The 17,873-nt window shown below is 37.5% G+C and overlaps 1 protein-coding gene across 2 annotated transcripts in view; it reads right to left on the minus strand.

Annotated features, from left to right (window-relative positions):
* LOC130050726 (integrin alpha-8-like) overlaps window positions 1-17,873 on the minus strand; it is a 52,113-nt gene that overhangs the window by 1,404 nt on the left and 32,836 nt on the right. Inside the window, exons 11-21 of one of the 2 annotated variants that reach the window (XR_008798971.1) lie at window positions 16,154-16,348; window positions 15,061-15,267; window positions 11,693-11,835; window positions 11,237-11,374; window positions 6,198-6,661; window positions 4,077-4,233; window positions 3,784-3,882; window positions 3,553-3,678; window positions 2,561-2,631; window positions 1,241-1,333; window positions 1,119-1,141 (exon numbers count right to left, since the gene is read on the minus strand). Coding sequence is in view for 1 of the 2 variants with exons in the window: in XM_056150980.1 (XP_056006955.1) it covers window positions 1,016-1,141; window positions 1,241-1,333; window positions 3,553-3,678; window positions 3,784-3,882; window positions 4,077-4,233; window positions 6,198-6,661; window positions 11,237-11,374; window positions 11,693-11,835; window positions 15,061-15,267; window positions 16,154-16,348 (1,748 nt within the window). In the remaining variant the exon portion in view is untranslated. Of the gene's footprint in view, window positions 1-1,015; window positions 1,142-1,240; window positions 1,334-2,560; window positions 2,632-3,552; window positions 3,679-3,783; window positions 3,883-4,076; window positions 4,234-6,197; window positions 6,662-11,236; window positions 11,375-11,692; window positions 11,836-15,060; window positions 15,268-16,153; window positions 16,349-17,873 lie in introns of those variants that run through there. The other variant, XM_056150980.1, reaches the window with a different exon arrangement.

Consider the following 17,873-nt stretch of genomic DNA (forward strand, 5'->3'; position numbering starts at 1 on the left):
ATCCGAAGGACTGCCCCATTTAGTCGCCTCTTACAACAAGCAAGGGGATACTGAGGATCTATTCTAACCCGGATCCCCACTCTTTCGAAGGAGAAAGCATACTTCATAATAGGTGTTTTAACGTGCCATTATAGGAACGTTTGGTGTAATGACGTACCTTAAATGTTTTCAAGATGGGAAGTCTAAATACGAACCTTCATATTTATATAAATTTATATCCACATATCCAATGTGTTTGCTTTAGATCATCGTCGGAAACCCACGGTTGGTTACGCTTCGTTCGTAGGAATGAATGGACCTACGAGTGACGGAGAGAGGAACGAAGCGTAATCAACTGTGGGTTTCCGACGATGGCCTTAGATATCTTTACCAATTGTAACAATGTCATTTCCATGTGAATGTGCTGCAGTTGTAAACAATGAACGTATGAATCTTGATAACTTGTTAACGCTCTTAACGAAGTATGGCGGTGTGAAGAGTTGCAGTTCATATCCTCATGTATTTTCAAAACTGAAATCCGTTCCATGTATATTTTTTCAAGGAATTTGCCGATAAACAATATTTAGTGGCATCTTTTAAGGACATTCATATCATAGAACAATATATTTGAAGAATTTTGATAAGCAATATATCTAAAAGATATCTGAAACACTACATGTATATCCCAAACTTTGACCTTCATGATTGATTTGACCTTTAACATGTGACATTCATTTTACTACGGTAAAACACGCTTACAACGAACGCGCTTTTAACGAATTAACGTCTTTTGTGAAGTAACACCGATATTTATTTCGCTTTGAGAAGAAAATAACAAACATTCTACTGAATATAACGAAGTTTGGTTATAGTGAACTGTTTTTCGCTGGACCTGAAGGTTCGATATAACCGTGTTTCACTGTACATACGAAATACCGGCGTTGAATAGTCAGAAAAATAAAAGTAGGGTCAATATGAAAGACAGACATGCAAATAATTTGCCGAACACAATTATTGGGAACTTTAAAAAACTTACTTTCTTCAGGGCCAGTCCCAGGAGTATCAAAAATACAAGTCCCCCTATGCTGCCCCCAATCACCACGCCGAGATCAATTTTGCTGGACTCGAAAGCAATGTGTTTTGATATAATCTTCAAAATTATCTGAAAAAAGTAGCCATCAAATTCGTTATGAAAATGAATATTGCTTCTAGGAGATGTACATTATAATTACAGTTACAAGACACATGCTTAAGCCATTACCTCTCCGTTTATCGTTTGTAACCGTCCCTCAAATGTCGAGTTGTTGGACAATAGAAGTCTGCCGGAAGTGATGTAATTTACAACACGCACTCGCTAGATACAAGATATGATGCAATACTGTGTACTAGTGAGAACAAGATTTTAAATAATTATACAGGTAGGTTATCTATATCATATATCCTCTAGAATAATTATACAGGTAGGTTATCAATATCATATATCCTCTGGATTGCGATAACTTGTCTTACAGTTTACCTCTTTTACAATATAGAAAATGTAATCTAACTTGAATAAAACTGCAGATCTAATTAATCCAGGAGTAGTAATGACACAAATAACAGGGGGATATAACAAGAGGCCGATGGGCCACACCGCTCACCCGAGTCACATTGGCCCTGCCGTTGTTCTTTTAAAATATATTTAATCAATCTGTATTCCCATGATAATTTTTACATGTATGAAGGTGACTATTTCTAAACAGGTAGAAATGTATAAAGGTTGATTATTTCTAAACAGGTAGATGCGTGAAGGTGAATATTTCTGAATAGGTAGAAATGTGTGATGGTGAATACTTCTGAACAGGGAGAAATGTCTGATGGTGACTATTTCTAAAACAGGTAGAAATGTGTGATGGTGACTATTTCTAAACAGGTAGAAATGTATGAAGGTGACTATTTCAAAACAGGTGGAAATGTGTGAAGGTGAATACCTGTTTAGAAATAGTCACCTTCACACATTTCTACCTGTTTAGAAATAGTCACCTTCATACATTTCCACCTGTTTAGAAAACGTCACCATCACACATTTCTCCCTGTTTAGAAATATTCACCATTACAATTTCCCAAAGCTAGGATCACAACATAACTGAAAATTAATTCACATAACTCAGAGATGCCTAAACACTAATATGATTAACATTACCCTGCTGTTCAGGATAAGACCAAGATCACAAGTTTATAGATCATGGTATGATATCTTACTATAAGAAATCTGAAGACCATATTCAAAATATGAAAGCTCGATCTTAAATAGTTCAGGAGATATTGAATAGGTCAACATTTTTATTAAAATTAGATCAAACTTCCAGGTCAAACATCAAACCACAACAAGGTCTTGTCATAAAGAATATATACACAAAATATGGAAGCTTTACCTGAAAATAGTTCAGGAGAGATTGATTAGGTAAGATTTTTAAGAAAATGGGCAAAGGTCAAGAGATCAAATACAATTGCATCACAGCGTTTTGTCAAAATTTAAGAAACTATATACAGCATCTGAAAACCCTACCTTGAATGGTTATAAAGATATTGAAGAGGTTACCTTTTTCAAAGCAGGTCAGATTCCAAGGTCAAAGGTCATAGTATGAAATGAAAGGTCTTGCCATAAGAAACCTATATAAAAATATGAAAAATCTACCTTAAATAGTTCAAGAGATTTTGAATAGGTCAGATATTTACAAAGCAGTTCCAATTTCAAGGTCAAACTTCATGAAAAATAAAATCTTCCGATAAAGAATCTATATACAAAATATGAAATCCCTTGCGTAAATAGTTCAAGATATATTTTCAAAGATTTTTCCTATATATCATCATATGACACTTTGATCCCCTATTGTGGCCTCACCCTACTCCTGGGTACTATGTATTGCACGAACTTGGATTTACTCTATGTCAGGAAGCCTTCGTGTAAAGTTCCATTTTTCTGGCCCTGTTTTTTTTAAAAGATGATTTTTAGATTTTTCCTACATAATTGTGGCCTCACTCTACCTTTAAGGTCCATGAGTTTTACAGGTGTGAATTTGCACTATATACAAGGAAGCTATCATGTAAATTTGAACTTTCCCGGCCCAGTGGTTCTCGAGAGGAAGATTTTCTCTACATATTTGTATGTAATACTTTGATCCCCTATTGTAGCCCCACCCTATGCTTGGGAGCCATGATTTCTAGCTAACTTGAATCTACGCTATGTGAAAAAGCTGCCATGTTAATTTGAAATTTCCTGGCGAGGTGGTTCTTGAGAAAAATATTTTAAATGACCTGATTTTGCATTTTCGTGATTACCTCCCCTTTGAAAGGGGCGTGAGCCTTTCTTTGAACAAACTTGAATACCCTTCACCCATGGATGATTTGTACCGAGTTTGATTGAATTTGGCCTAGTTGTTCTGAAGACGATGAAAATGTGAAAAATTTATGGACAGAAGGACGGATGGACAGACGACAGGTAAAAGGTGATCAGAATAGCTCACTTGAGCTTTCAGCTGAGGGGAGCTAAAACCGTATACAGTTACTATGGTCTCAGTAACTAAAGATTACATCTAGGAAATCCGATATATTCGTTGTGATATATATATGAAGGACCACGACATCCGAACGTTCCTTGATTAGCTTTCGTAATGTACATTCTAGTACATGACAATCAACCGCTGGTTTGGAACAATTCTGGAATGGAAGAAAATAGCATATAGAATGTGATATCGCTATTGTATGTTGATCTTGATGACCGGATATGGTTTATCAGCAGTAAGTAGTGTTAGACTCCCTCACAATATTTAAGATGTTATCGTCATCAACTGATGGGGTGAATAGATCGGTGCTCTTTGAAGGCTCTTTTAACTTGCATATATCTTTGTTGTATTTCATATCCTATAACACAGAGAAATAGAATATCACAACAATGAATAAAATCAAAGTAGAGATTGAAATGTATACATTTCATTGACAATTTGATTTTTGCTAGTACTTAGTTATTGACCGAGGTGATACTTATCAATGCCTTCACATGTCAATTTATCGACAATATCAAACAAGGACAACGAAAATATGACGCTTAGACGCACATTCAATAGCTGGACACCATCAATGGCCCATGGTACACTTATTTGTAGAAGTAATCCATCCACGGCACTGGGCCCGCTGTTGTGCACATGGAACTTCTCTTTGTGAAGTAATGCTTTGGAGGTACTGTCGAGTTCTTTTTGGTCTTCTCTAGGTTCGCTGTAGTGATGACAAATTGAAAATGAAATTATTGTTCAATTATTGCCTTGAATATAAATAGTCATCTTTACACGAAAACCTAAACATCTGGCAAGAAAACGACAGCTTCGGTCGCATGATAACATGACAGTAATTAGAATTAGAAAGAGATTTACAACCATTTTAGGAAAGAAGTTTACTACTATTATCAAGAGAATTTCCAGTTATAAGGATAAATTTATAATCATTATGAAGGCAAAATTAGAATCATTATCAAAGGACATTTGAGAAATTTATGGGCTCCCTAACATTCCATTCAACCCCACTTGTTAAGTACTTTATATCATACTTCTACATGTATATTATACTCCCATTGTACTAGCTTAACATTTTTCCATATACCCCGTAATGGTACTAAGCATACATTCATTCCGAAAAAAAGAAGCTATTTTCGTGTTATGTGTTTTATTTTAGAATATATATTAGCAGAAAACAGCTGTATTTCGATAGTTATTAATTTACATGACTTGTTGTTCATTGTTTGGGTTTCGCAATTATTTAATCATTTCCGAAGACAATTTGATGATATTTGTTGTCCTATCACAGACGGCGTTCGCGAGAATAGTGTAAAAACAAGGGTACCCCACGCCGTTTCCTGATCCAAATCAGTAGCGTGTGTGCCCACCCCTGATTTCAGTCGCTGCTCTTACTCTCCTTAACATTGACCCCATCAACGTGTTTTGTTTTTTGAGGGATAGAAATGCACTCCTGAATAAGGGCCTGTGTGAGTTTAATGACACTATATGGGACGTGCACGCGCTTTCTAACCCTCCTGTCCAGCTGGTCCCATAAATGCTCAATTGGGGACAAATCTGGACTGTGTGGTGGCCAATCAAGAAATGTGACATTGTTTTGAGCCAGAAAGTTACGGCAAACCCTAGCAACATGGGGTCTCGCGTTGTCCTGCTGCCACGTAAGGTTATGTTGATGGATGAGAGGAAGGATGTGTCATCTCGAGACCTGATCCCGATATGCTACTCCTGTGAGACTGCCATTGATAACCATGAGAGGTGTTTTTCTCGCCTTGAGATATCCCTGCCCATACCTCAACATGCATTCCCCCGAGTCTGTCCCCTTCCGTAACGCAAGCGACATAATATCGCTCACCACGGCGTCGATAGAAAGATTGTCGTCCATTTCACCTATAAAGCGTGAAGTGAGATTCGTCAGTGAACAACACACGTCTCCAATGGGCCAAACGAAACCTATTAGGTGCATGTGCAAGCAGCCACTGCATTCGATATTGGCGTCGCCTCTGCGTAAGTAGCAGATCAAAAATGGAGCGTCGTGGCCTTAAATGAAACCCCCACAACCAATTCCTAACCGTTCTTGAACACACTGGCTGACCATGAGTGCCGACAACTTGGCGTGCCGTCTCCGTTGCCGTCTGAAATAGGTTACGGAGGTGCCTCTATCTTGACGTCTCGACGCAACGCGCCGGAGTGCGTTCCTGGGACGGTCACCCAATTTTCCTGTGGCTCTACAATCGCTTCGAAAAGAGATCTTGTGTAGCTGACCTGAGCTGTTGCAATGTTCGATTTGCAATGATTTACCAGCACATATGGTGTAAGAGTACCCCGGATGCACGCTTTCTTGAAGAAAAAAAATGCGCTGAAAGCATGCAGCGTTGAGTGGGGTGATGGTCGCCTGAATTTTAACGGAAAACAATTTCTTACTGCACGGACGTAGCTCAGTGTCAAAAATAATCAAATTTTGTCCATGTGTCTAAAAGTTATATCACAAAAACTGAATTTGCGTAAATTTTCTTTTTTTCGCTAATATATATAATATCTATCAGTGGTTTTCAATGCAATGATAAAACCATTTGTTTTTGGAATAAAACTGACTACACCCGTAAGACCTTCATGAATACATAAATAGATGGATTTTTGAAATTCATCTTACTGAATCAAATAAATACATACCCACCCACCGTCACCACAGACCTCCTTTCTATACGAACTTGTGAAATATCGGATCTGTTCGCAATACTCTGACCGCTTGGAACATAACGAACTCCAATACGAATGTCCACAAAACCTCTTGCACCATCATATTGTGAATTTATTCTGAAATCGATACTGATATTGACAAGCTGGTGTTGGAAGAAGGGTCTTTCGGTTACATCACACAAAACAGTAGTTGGATTGCTGTCATTGCACGAAACTTGTTTTGTATCTTGAAAAATAACAAATCCTGAAAATTCTATTTCTGGTTCTTTCGATATTTCAATGACGGTGTTGACTGCCGGGTCCCCGTGGTTTCTAACAATGATACCCATTCGAAAAGTTTCATACTCCCCACTGTCATCGTTAACAAGGGATGAAATACTTCCTGCAAAGTGTGGTTGACAATGTTCCATTCTTCCACAAGTTGTCTTGAAGGTCACCTAAATGATAAACCATGAAAGCGATTAACGAGTTTTAGCGAGCGAAGCGACGCTACGAGTTCGCTCCAATGATTACACATATAAGTCACGTGATGTGCTCTTCATCAGCTGAAAAAAGATGAGTATTATTAATAATGCTTCTGGAAAAATGTCGCCGTCACTGCGGTATACTTCATTGACAATTCCGTAATTAAAACTAGTGGGTATTGTTTTTTACAAAAAAAAAAACAACAAAAAAAAAACAAAAAACCCAGATGTCTCCCCTTCAAAGTTTGATTGTCTAATAACCGGGGCAACAATAATGAGTGCAAGCGTCTTAATATCTGCTTTCCAAGGAATGGGTCAAGGTAAAAAAAAAATTGGTACAGTACATCTTGTCTTAAATCTGCCTTCCACGTTGTAAGTTTGAAAACCTAATGTCAAAGGGTTCTCATGTTATGGTCTGGACTATACTTTGATGCAAAATAGTGACCTTGACAATGTAAGTAGGTCAAGGTAAAAAATGTTGGTGATGTGTACAATATTGCCTTTCCATATTGCAAGTTTGCAGCCTTGATGTCAAACAAATCTTAGTTATGAATCATTAAGTTTTTCTTAAACATGACATTGAATGAAGAAATGGGTCAAGGTAAAAAATGTTGGTACAGTACATCTTGTCTTAATGTCTGCTTTCTAAGTTGTAAGTTTGAAATCCTAATGTCAAAGGGTTCTCAGGTTATAGTCTTGACTATACTTTGATGTAAAAGAGTGACCTTGTATGAAGAAATGAGTCAAGGTCAAAGATTTTGGTACAGTACATTTTGTCTTAATATCTGCTTTCTAAGTTGTAAGTTTGAAATCCTAATGTCAAATAGTTCTCAGGTTATAGTCTTGATGTAAAAGAGTGACCTTGACACTGTAAGTGGATGAAGGTCAAAAATGTTTGTGGTGTGCACCCCTCTTCCATATAACCTCTCCATATTCCAAGTTTAAAGCTTTAATGTCAAACAGTTGTCAAGTCAGCTTTTAGCTTGGACTATATTTTGACATAAAAAATTGACCTTGACTTTATAAATGGGTCAAGGTTAAAAATGTTGGTGGAATACCCCCTTTACTCATTCCCCCTTCTCATATTCTAAGTTTGAAGTCTTAATGTCAAAGCGTTCTAAAGTTATGGTCAATTCATGTTTTTCTTAATTTGACCTTGAATGAGGAAAGGGGTCAAAGTCAAAAATTTTGGTGCACTCTTCCATATCATCTCTCCATATTCCAAGTTTGAAGTTTTAATGTCAAACGGTTAAGTCAGCGTTTGATCTGGACTATATTTTGACATAAAAAATTGACCTTGACTTGATAAATGGGTCAAGGTCAAAATATTTGGTGGAATTCCCCCTTTCCTCATTCCCCCTTCTCATATTCTAAGTTTGAAGTCTTAATGTCAAAGAGTTCTAAAGTTATGGTCTCTTTATATTTTTCTTAATTTGACCTTGAATGAGGAAAGGGGTCAAGGTCAAAATTGTTGGTGCAGTGCACCTTGTATCTATGTCCTATTTCCACGTTCCAAGTTTGAAATCGTAATGGCAAAGGGTTCTCAGCTCTTGGCCTGGACTATATGTTGACGTAAAAGATTGACCTTGACTTTATAAGGGGTCGAGGTCAAAAGTTTTGGGGTCGGACACCCCTCCTCTATACCATCTCCTTATGTTCCAAGTTTGAAGTCTTAAAGTCAAAGGGTTCTCTAGTTAGGGCCCGGACAAAATTTGGTTGAAGAAGAAGAAAAATGACAAAAAAAATATGTCTCCCCTTTGAAGGGGAGACATAATAATTAGATTGTTTAGAAAGTACCATAAACGTTTTAAATTCCAGACAAGCTTTCTCATAGCTTCAAACGTTTTGTTTTTGATTGGTTTGAGAAAAGAAGAAAAAACATTGCAGCTAATATGACGTCACAATGTAACTGTTTACATTCATCTAGTTATATTAAGAGGCGGATAAAATGTCTATAAGTCGTGTTGCAATGTTAATGGGCTTCGCTCAACGGTCATACCATACAACATATTACGGATAAGTTAAACTCACGAATGATATAAATATAATTATTAGTATATCGAGTCGATATTCTTGTTCATGTAAGTATATTGTTTTGATGCAAGGTGAAGATAACGAACAGTGATTAATCTCATAACTCCTACAAGCAATGCAAAATAGATAGTTGGGGAAACACGGACCCCTGGACAACACCAGAGGTGGGATATACTTCTTTCTTTCGGAAATCATTATATTTAACTTCATGGTGCGCGTTCAATCTTATGTTAGAGCTAGCGGAATCTTGACTATCGTGTTTGATTACCTTAACTGATAACTGACCATGCTTACTCATTTCCTATAAGAAAACTATGAAATAGTTGTCTACTAGCCCAGCAAAACGTTCTGTTGGTGTGATCATTACAGAATATAATAGAATCTTATTCAATCTGATCTGTTAAAAGTAGGTAAAGACTGAAACACCAATAAAAGTAAAGATCACCATGAAATCGTCTGACATCTTTCACTCAAGGCTCTAAACACAAAAGGCTTTGACACAATAAGACCCCCCCCCCCCCCCCCAATCGATCCCGATAAGTAACACAGTTCTACATTTAGTACTACACCAGTTACATTTAGTACTACATGTTACATTTAGTACTACACCTGTTATGTCTAGTGCTACACCTGGTACATTTAGTACAACACCTGGTACTATCAAATTCCTACATAAAACATTTAAACGGCCCCATGGGTCATGGTTTGAAATCCTTGATTAGTGTTTATAAGGAAAGCAGTCACATAAGGTTAATTTGACTTTACCGGTACATTGTATTTGAGCAGATCTATAAATGATTCATCGTTTTGCCATTATTTTTTTTTACCATCGATCTCCCTTCAGACGAAGGACCCTTCATTTACCCTTTGCCCAGTGACGTTCTGTCATCAGTTCTGTGGTCAGCTTGGTTGAATTAAGTGGAGTGTTTCTGAGACGGAAGTCAAAAATTAAATGAACAAGTGAATATAACGAACAGTGATCAATCCCGTAAATCCTTTAAAAGATACAAATTTGAGAGAAGGGTAAACACAGAACCCGTGACACAGCAGAGGTGAGAGCATGTGCCCAAGAGGAGTAAGCATACCCTGATGACCGGGTTCACACCCACCTTGAACCCTATACCTTGTTCAGGTAAACAGAGTAATCCGTAGCCAAAATCAGTATGTAAATAACAGCCTAACACATTAGGCAGCACATAATTACGAATTTATATCCATAAGCTGTTCAATTTGTAGTAAGGGTAGTATCCTCTCTCTCTCTCTCTCTCTCTCTCTCTCTCTGTCTCTCTCTCTCTCTCTCTCAGTCTCTCTCTCTCTCTCTCTCTCTCTCTCTCTCTCTCTCTCTCTCTCTCTCTCTCTCTCTCTCACAGGTATGCAAAAACTGATTGAGCCCTCGTTGATTAGGAGCCGAATTCTTCGGGGGGTAATTCCAGTACCTAATCTTTAGAGTGCAGACTTGTGTCCAAAAGTGATGTTTTTCATATTCCAACGTTCCGCTTCAAAGTTTTCAGATATATCATAAGAAAACCTCAATCGGGCATTGTTTTCCAATTTTCAAACATTTTTCACTGTAAAAAACAATTTTGCACTAAATACAATTTAGAAGTCAAACCATTTAGTGATTTTTCCGGAACATTACGCGCGTTTTCTTAAAATAAGAAGAGATGGACGCCGACAGAGCGTATATGCTGACTGAAACTGGCTACAGTTTTATCATTACTGGTCAGTGTGGTGGCCTGTGGTGATGGTTTGAGACTGGCTACAGTTTTATCATTACTGGTCAGTGCGGTGGCCTGTGGTGATAGTTTGAGACTGGCCACAGTTTTATCATTACTGGTCAGTGTGGTGACCTGTGGTGATAGTTTGTATTTGAAAGTTAGATCATGATAACTGTCATAGAATTTGTGAAATGGTGCCTTTAAACAAGACTGTTGAAACTCCTTTAACATCAATTCACTTATCAGTAACTTGCATCGAATCAAAATTGATCATACGCGAATCAAGATATCATGTATCAAATCAGACACCAAATACAGGTGTTGATGAAATATTGCTACATAAATATGGGACATTAAAGATGAAAAAGCTGAATTAAGACATCTCATTTGTAATCATTGATTGATTTTACATTGTTTATCATCCCGTTTGAAAATGTTTCACTCATATGGAGACGTCACCCTTTTCGATGAAGGCTGAAAAATGTAGGCCTATGCTTGGAGCAAGGAGGGATCTTTATTGTGCCACACCTACTGTGACATGGGACGTCGGTTTTTGCGGGATCGTCCGAAGGACTGCCCCATTAAGTTGTCTCTTCCGAAAAGCAAGGGGCACTGCGGACCTATTCAAACCCGGATCCCCACGGGATTGTAATAAAGTTCTGTTGTTAGTTTGCCTTTGAGTATGTGAAACGTTCATAGACCGACAACACACCATGTGGTTAAACTTCAATAAGAAACACTCATTTTTAAATCTTAAAAGCTCTCAGCTCAGGTAAACTAAAAACTGAATACGTACGTTGTTTTGATGGGAGGTCACAGATTCCTTTCTCAAAATAGGCAAGACCTCCAAATCCGACGATTTTCCACTGAGAGACAAATTGACCATAAATACTATAGGTTCGTTGATAGAGTTGAAAAAGGGTATGCCAGCCTCCTGTAAAATACATTTCAAATTGTCACTGAACAGAATATAAAACCTTTACAAGAAATTGTTGGATTTAAATCTAAATACAATAAAACACGGTTCCAGCGAACACGTTTAAAATCAATTCAGACGTATATTGAAGTGATTCAATTCACTGTAGTATTACATGCTATACACCTTATTGTGAACTTACTGAATATAACGAAACACATTTATAACGAATCAAAATTGTTCATCCCCAACACCACGCTATTTCACCACACAATGATAAGTCTCTATCTCTCTCACAAACAATGATACGTCTATATCTCTTTCATTTGTGTGTACCTCAACGTGTATTTCCAAATCCGTACATGAAGAACTGCTTTTGTTTACACGAAAATCTGTAACGTCAAGTCTGTTCTTATCCCCATCAATTAGTATACGTGGTTTCGTCATCATTGTGTCGCCCACGAGAGAAAAATTGATATCTGTTTAAAAATGATGTGAATGTCTGGTGTACAAGGGCACGAGATTTGGAAGAAAAACGAAAAAGGATTTGAACAACTTTGGCTTTATATATCTTTATTTTGATCTGTATATTAAGGTTTAGATACAGATAGCAACCACTCAGGAAATTCTTACCAATACGGAAAATTTATATATATTCCTAAGTACAAGTATAAATCATATTATGGGGTCACCCAATACGTTTGGTTTACAACTTGAAAAGCTTTTATTAATCAAATATGTCATCACATGTAAACGTGTCGCTTCTTTTATTTTCGCCATTTTTGCAAATTTATAATTGTGTAGATTGACATCTACTTACCCATTTCAGTAAAAATAAAGATAAAGCAAATTCAGACAGTAAGGAAGTGGTTTTTTTTTTCTAATGGGTGATCTCTAGATTGAAGCTAGCAGCCACTAACCAGCAATCAACAAACCCGTAGATACTAGCCGCCACTAACCAGTAGTCAACAAGCCCGTAGATACTAGCCGCCACTAACCCTCAGTCAACAAACCCGTAGATACTAGCCGCCACTAACCCTCAGTCAACAAACCCGTAGATACTAGCCGCCACTAACCCGCAGTCAACAAGCCCATAGATACTAGCCGCCACTAACCCTCAGTCAACAAGCCTGTGGATACCAGCCGCCACTAACCCTCAGTCAACAAACCCGTAGATACTAGCCGCCACTAACCCTCAGTCAACAAGCCCGTAGATACTAGCCACCACTAACCCTCAGTCAACAAGCCCGTAGATACCAGCCGCCACTAACCAGCAATCAACAAGCCTGTAGATACTAGCCGCCACTAACCAGTAGTCAACAAGTCTGTAGATACTAGCCGCCACTAACCCTCAGTCAACAAACCCGTAGATACTAGACGCCACTAACCCTCATTCAACAAACCCGTAGATTCTAGCCGCCACTAACCAGTAGTCAACAAGTCTGTAGATACTAGCCGCCACTAACCCTCAGTCAACAAACCCATAGATACCAGCCGCCACTAATCCTCAGTCAACAAGCCTGTAGATACTAGCCGCCACTAACCCTCATTCAACAAGCCTGTAGATACCAGCCGCCACTAACCCTCAGTCAACAAACCCGTAGATACTAGCCGCCAGTAACCCTCAGTCAACAAACCCGTAGATACTAGCCGCCACTAACCAGTAGTCAACAAGCCTGTAGATACTAGCCGCCACTAATCAGTAGTCAACAAGCCTGTAGATACTAGACGCCACTAACCCTCAGTCAACAAACCCGTAGATACCAGCCGCCACTAACCCTCAGTCAACAAGCCTGTAGATACTAGCCGCCACTAACCCTCAGTCAACAAACCCGTGGATACTAGCCGCCACTAACCCTCAGTCAACAAGTCTGTAGATACTAGCCGCCACTAACACTCAGTCAACAAGCCCGTAGATACTAGCCGCCACTAACCCTCAGTCAACAAACCCGTAGATACTAGCCGCCAGTAAGGAAACCATCAGTATACTGACAATATCCAGAAGGAATACTCAGTATTCAACATTAGCAAATAATCGATCAACATCAATAATGAAATTGATCGGTTAATTAACAATTTGTTAATTTTTTCTAATTATTGAAGAACACACGAAGAAAGTATATAGGGAAGGTAGTGGTGGCAGGTCGCCATGGGCATCATTTCTTGCCTTTAGCTTTGGGTTGTAGAGGCACTATACTTTTTAAGCCTCTATAATTATTAGATATGGAATGATCGTACATTGTATGACATAAAACTGATCAAGGGGTAGATAAACATGCAGACAAACCCACTAAGAGCACCGATACTCGTTTAGTGGACATAACAAAGATTAAGTTGCTACCAACCTTCATTTTGACCCTATGAGATGTACAATTAGGAACATTCAGATGTCGTCAATTACTGTAAATTCCTAATTATACGCGAGGATTTTATTATCGCGTCGTCACTCGCGAAAGATAATTCCTTGCTTTTAATTTTCTGTAAGAAGTCTTGATTAACAGACGACACGCGAATCCATGTTCACGCGATTTAACGTTTACGTGTCATTTCGCCATATTAAGTACCCACATAAAATAAGGAATCTACAGTGCTTCATAGGCTCCCTGAAACCTTTTGAGGGTTCTATATGATAGCCTCTATTGTTTTCTATCTTTTTATCATTTTTCTGTTATTAGATCACTTGGTTAGTAATGGAAAAGCGGCCTCATCCTCACTCAATGTTAGGGCGGTAAATAATAGTCGAAGGGGTCCCCTAACTTGCGTGGATACTCGTAATTGTTTAGTGGACTCTTCAAAGATTACATTATGACCATATTCAGTGTAAAATTAGGAACAATCAGGGGAGCAAATTTTCCTTACTGTCCCTTTTCTTGTCCTATAGGATCGTCTACATTTTATTTTGAAATATTTGTGTTAATTAGTTTAATTTCATTCGATCTCCCAAAATGATAAAAATCTGAAAGGTAGTTCCATCCTCGAGAGGCCCCAGGTGTTATACTTAAGAGTCCTAAAGTGATAACAGGAAATGGTAGCCAAAGGGGTTCTCTACCTTGCCTCGATATTTGTTTTGTGGACTCTTCAAAGATTACGTTGTTATTAACCTCCAACATGACCCTATGAAATGTATAATTACATGTAAAAAATTTCAAGTGAATGCCATTGCCCACATTTGTCAATTGGATCCTTTTTCGAGTTTTGTGGGTAGTCTGTATTGTTATTAATTTCTTGATCGGTATAGTTTTATTCGAGCACGCCACATTTGATAATTTCAGAGATCTGAATGTGGACCCAACCTTGGGAGGCCCCAGGTGATACCCCTATAGCTCCAAACTGAAGGCGGGAAATGCTAGTCAGTCCTAGGGTCTCCTGCCTCCCCTCATACTCGTTTCGAAGACCCTTCAAAGATTAAGAAGCTAAAGTCCTCTATGTTTACAATTTCAGATGCAAAATTGTGGTTTGGAAATTAAACTATTCACGCGAGCTAGAATATTTAGTTAGTCATTAATAATCACAATTAACAATGTGTTAATTAATCAATTAATCTTGATCGATTATTTTCTCATTTTAAATATTCTGAGTACTTTTAGTACTTTGATTTTTTTCTACGGGCTAATTCTATGGGTTCAATTTGGTGATATTTGTTGCATACAGTACATGTATTAACATTTTCCAAAGAAGACACGTTTTTGAAATGAAAAACATACATGTACTTGACAAAACACCTCTTCCTGTTAGGTTAAAGCAAACTTGTATTTCCAGACACGGAAGATCATTCACTGCGGAACAGCCGAGTCCGGATGAATTTAATGGTATCGGGTTTTGTGTAAAGTGAATTGTTGGCTCAATAGATACAAGTGGTCGAGATCTTAAAACTACAGCCATTCCAGAACTGTAAGATCCAACAGCAAAATCTGTAAAATATATACGAAAATCATTAGAACATGGACAACATAATTTGAATGCAGAGCATCAAATCGGCCCCTAAAATTGTAATGCTTCTAAATTGTTTCCATGGAAACACGCCGATTGTGTTATGTCATCTTTTATTTAGAAATGTAGATAGAACAAACAATTTTAGATACTCTATTAAAACATAAATACTATCACTTGTTGATTTTCAAAAATTATATTTGAGTGTAAGGAATATCATGTAAATACACTAATGCAATATGTAAGTTTAATGTGCATTATAGAATTATGAATTAAACACATTATTTGATGAAACAATGTATAATTGGCCGACCTTCCCTCAGAATGGAGTTCTATGTTGGATTCACTGATTGTAAAGAAACAAATTTTATAAGAAATATAAGGAATTATTAGAATGAATTAAAACCCTAACAACGATTTAATATTAATCTCAAAAATTCAGTTTTGACAGAACATTACAAATTATAATCCCCAAGAAAATTTCTGTCTTGCTTGTTTCATACCGATTGTTAAACAGTTCTTGGCAAACTAATTTTGATTAGGGATAATTCCGTTTACCTGATAAAAATATAGGACTCACGGCGGGTGTGACTGTTCAACAGGGGATGCTTACTCCTCCTAGGCACCTGAACCCACCTCTGGTATATCCAGGGGTCGGTGTTTGCCCAACTCTCTATTTTGTATTGCTTAAAGGAGTTATGAGATTGATCACCTTTCGTTACCTTCACCTTTCATTTGACAGTTATGACACAGGATTGTTTGTATAGATTCAGACTCTCATCATATAAAATTAAATTATCAATAGTTCGTCAGTATAGATTTGATATCTAGTATTTAGAATATTGCTAATCTTCCTAAAGATCCCACCCCTGTATTCGTTGTCATCGATGTCTTCTTGCGACCGTGAGATGTAGAAACCAAAGCCCCGCAAGTCTACATGGATTGATCCTGCTAGGATTTTCTGCGAATATTGCCAGTTTTTCACACACGAAGTTGAACATCCGTTGAAGATGTAAACAGCACCCCTCATTTCATTCTCAAACGGAGCTCCAACAGCAAGGTCTAGTAATCGGAAAATAAAACCAGGTATACAAGCAAATTAGAGAAACAATATGAGGAAACGTTTTGTATATATATGTATATTCCTTTTTCAATGGTCTGGTGTACAACTTCATACTTAGTTTGCATAGCTCATCATAACAACTTTTTTGCATGCATGAACTAAATTGCAGTCACTGTAACAGAGCGCTTTAGGAAGCTGTATTTTAAACAAACACATCGATTAGATAAAGGTTTCTATAGGAATAAGACTCGCCTGTCTTATTTGCATAGAACATAGATACCACGAAGAGGGTGGTAAAAGAGTAATGCAGAATTACGAAGGCGGTAAAATTAAGACGGTGGTAGAAGGAAGAGGATGGTAGAACTAAGAAGGTGATAGAATGAAGAGGATGGTAAAATTACGAGGGTGATAGAATGAAGAGAGTTGTGAAATTACGAGGGTGGTAGAATGATAAAATCTTGAGGGTGGTAGAACGAAGGGATGGTAAAATTACGAGGTTGGTAGAATGAAGGGATGGTGAAATTACGAGGGTGGTAGAACGAAGGGATGGTAAAATTACGAGGGTGGTAGAATAAAGGTGGAGCTGAATTAAGAGAAGGTAGAATGAAGAGATGTTATAATGAGGAAGCTACACACACTTTTACACGTAACAATGAGATTATCAAGTATCGAAAAAGTATTTTTTATTGAATGGCCCGCAAGTCTACATGTGAGAAGCATTTTGGAAGATTACAAAAAAGGAGCACACAATTCTGCATTACACAACAGGATAAACATAAAAGGAGCACATAACTCTGTATTACACAACAGGATAAACATAAAAGGAGCACATAACTCTGTATTACACAACAGGACAAACATAAAAAGAGCACATAACTCTGTCTTACACAACAGGATAAACATAAAAGGAGCACATAACTCTGTATTACACAACAGGACAAACATAAAAGGAGCGCATAACTCTGCATTACACAACAGGATAAACATAAAAGGAGCACATAACTCTGCATTACACAACAGGACAAACATAAAAAGCAATAGCTAATGTACAAGCAGTATATAATAGTATGACTTCCATGATACAACTTCTTCAATAAATCAACCCCATTGCTAAAGCCCTTAGCACGCATGGTTTTCAAACGCTGTGAAATTTCCTTAAATTGATAAGATACAATATCACATTGATACTTATTTGATTTATTGAATAATGCTATACATTGATAATCATTACATTTATAGTAAAAGCCTTGACCTTCATTATTAGTACTCTTATAACAAACGCCTTGACCTTCACAATTACATGTACTAGATTTATAGCAAACACCTTAACACTGATAATCACTACATTTATATAAACCCAATTGAAATTGAAAATCGCTGCATTTCTAAGAAACTACTTCACATTAATGAGAACTACATTTATAGAAAACTATCTGACATTGATAATCACTAAATATCTAGGAAACTACTTTACTTGTAATCATCACTATGTGCATAGAAAACTGCTTGAAATTAATGATCTCT

The sequence above is a fragment of the Ostrea edulis genome, chromosome 10, assembly GCF_947568905.1.
Source record: "Ostrea edulis chromosome 10, xbOstEdul1.1, whole genome shotgun sequence".
NCBI lineage: Eukaryota > Metazoa > Mollusca > Bivalvia > Ostreida > Ostreidae > Ostrea > Ostrea edulis.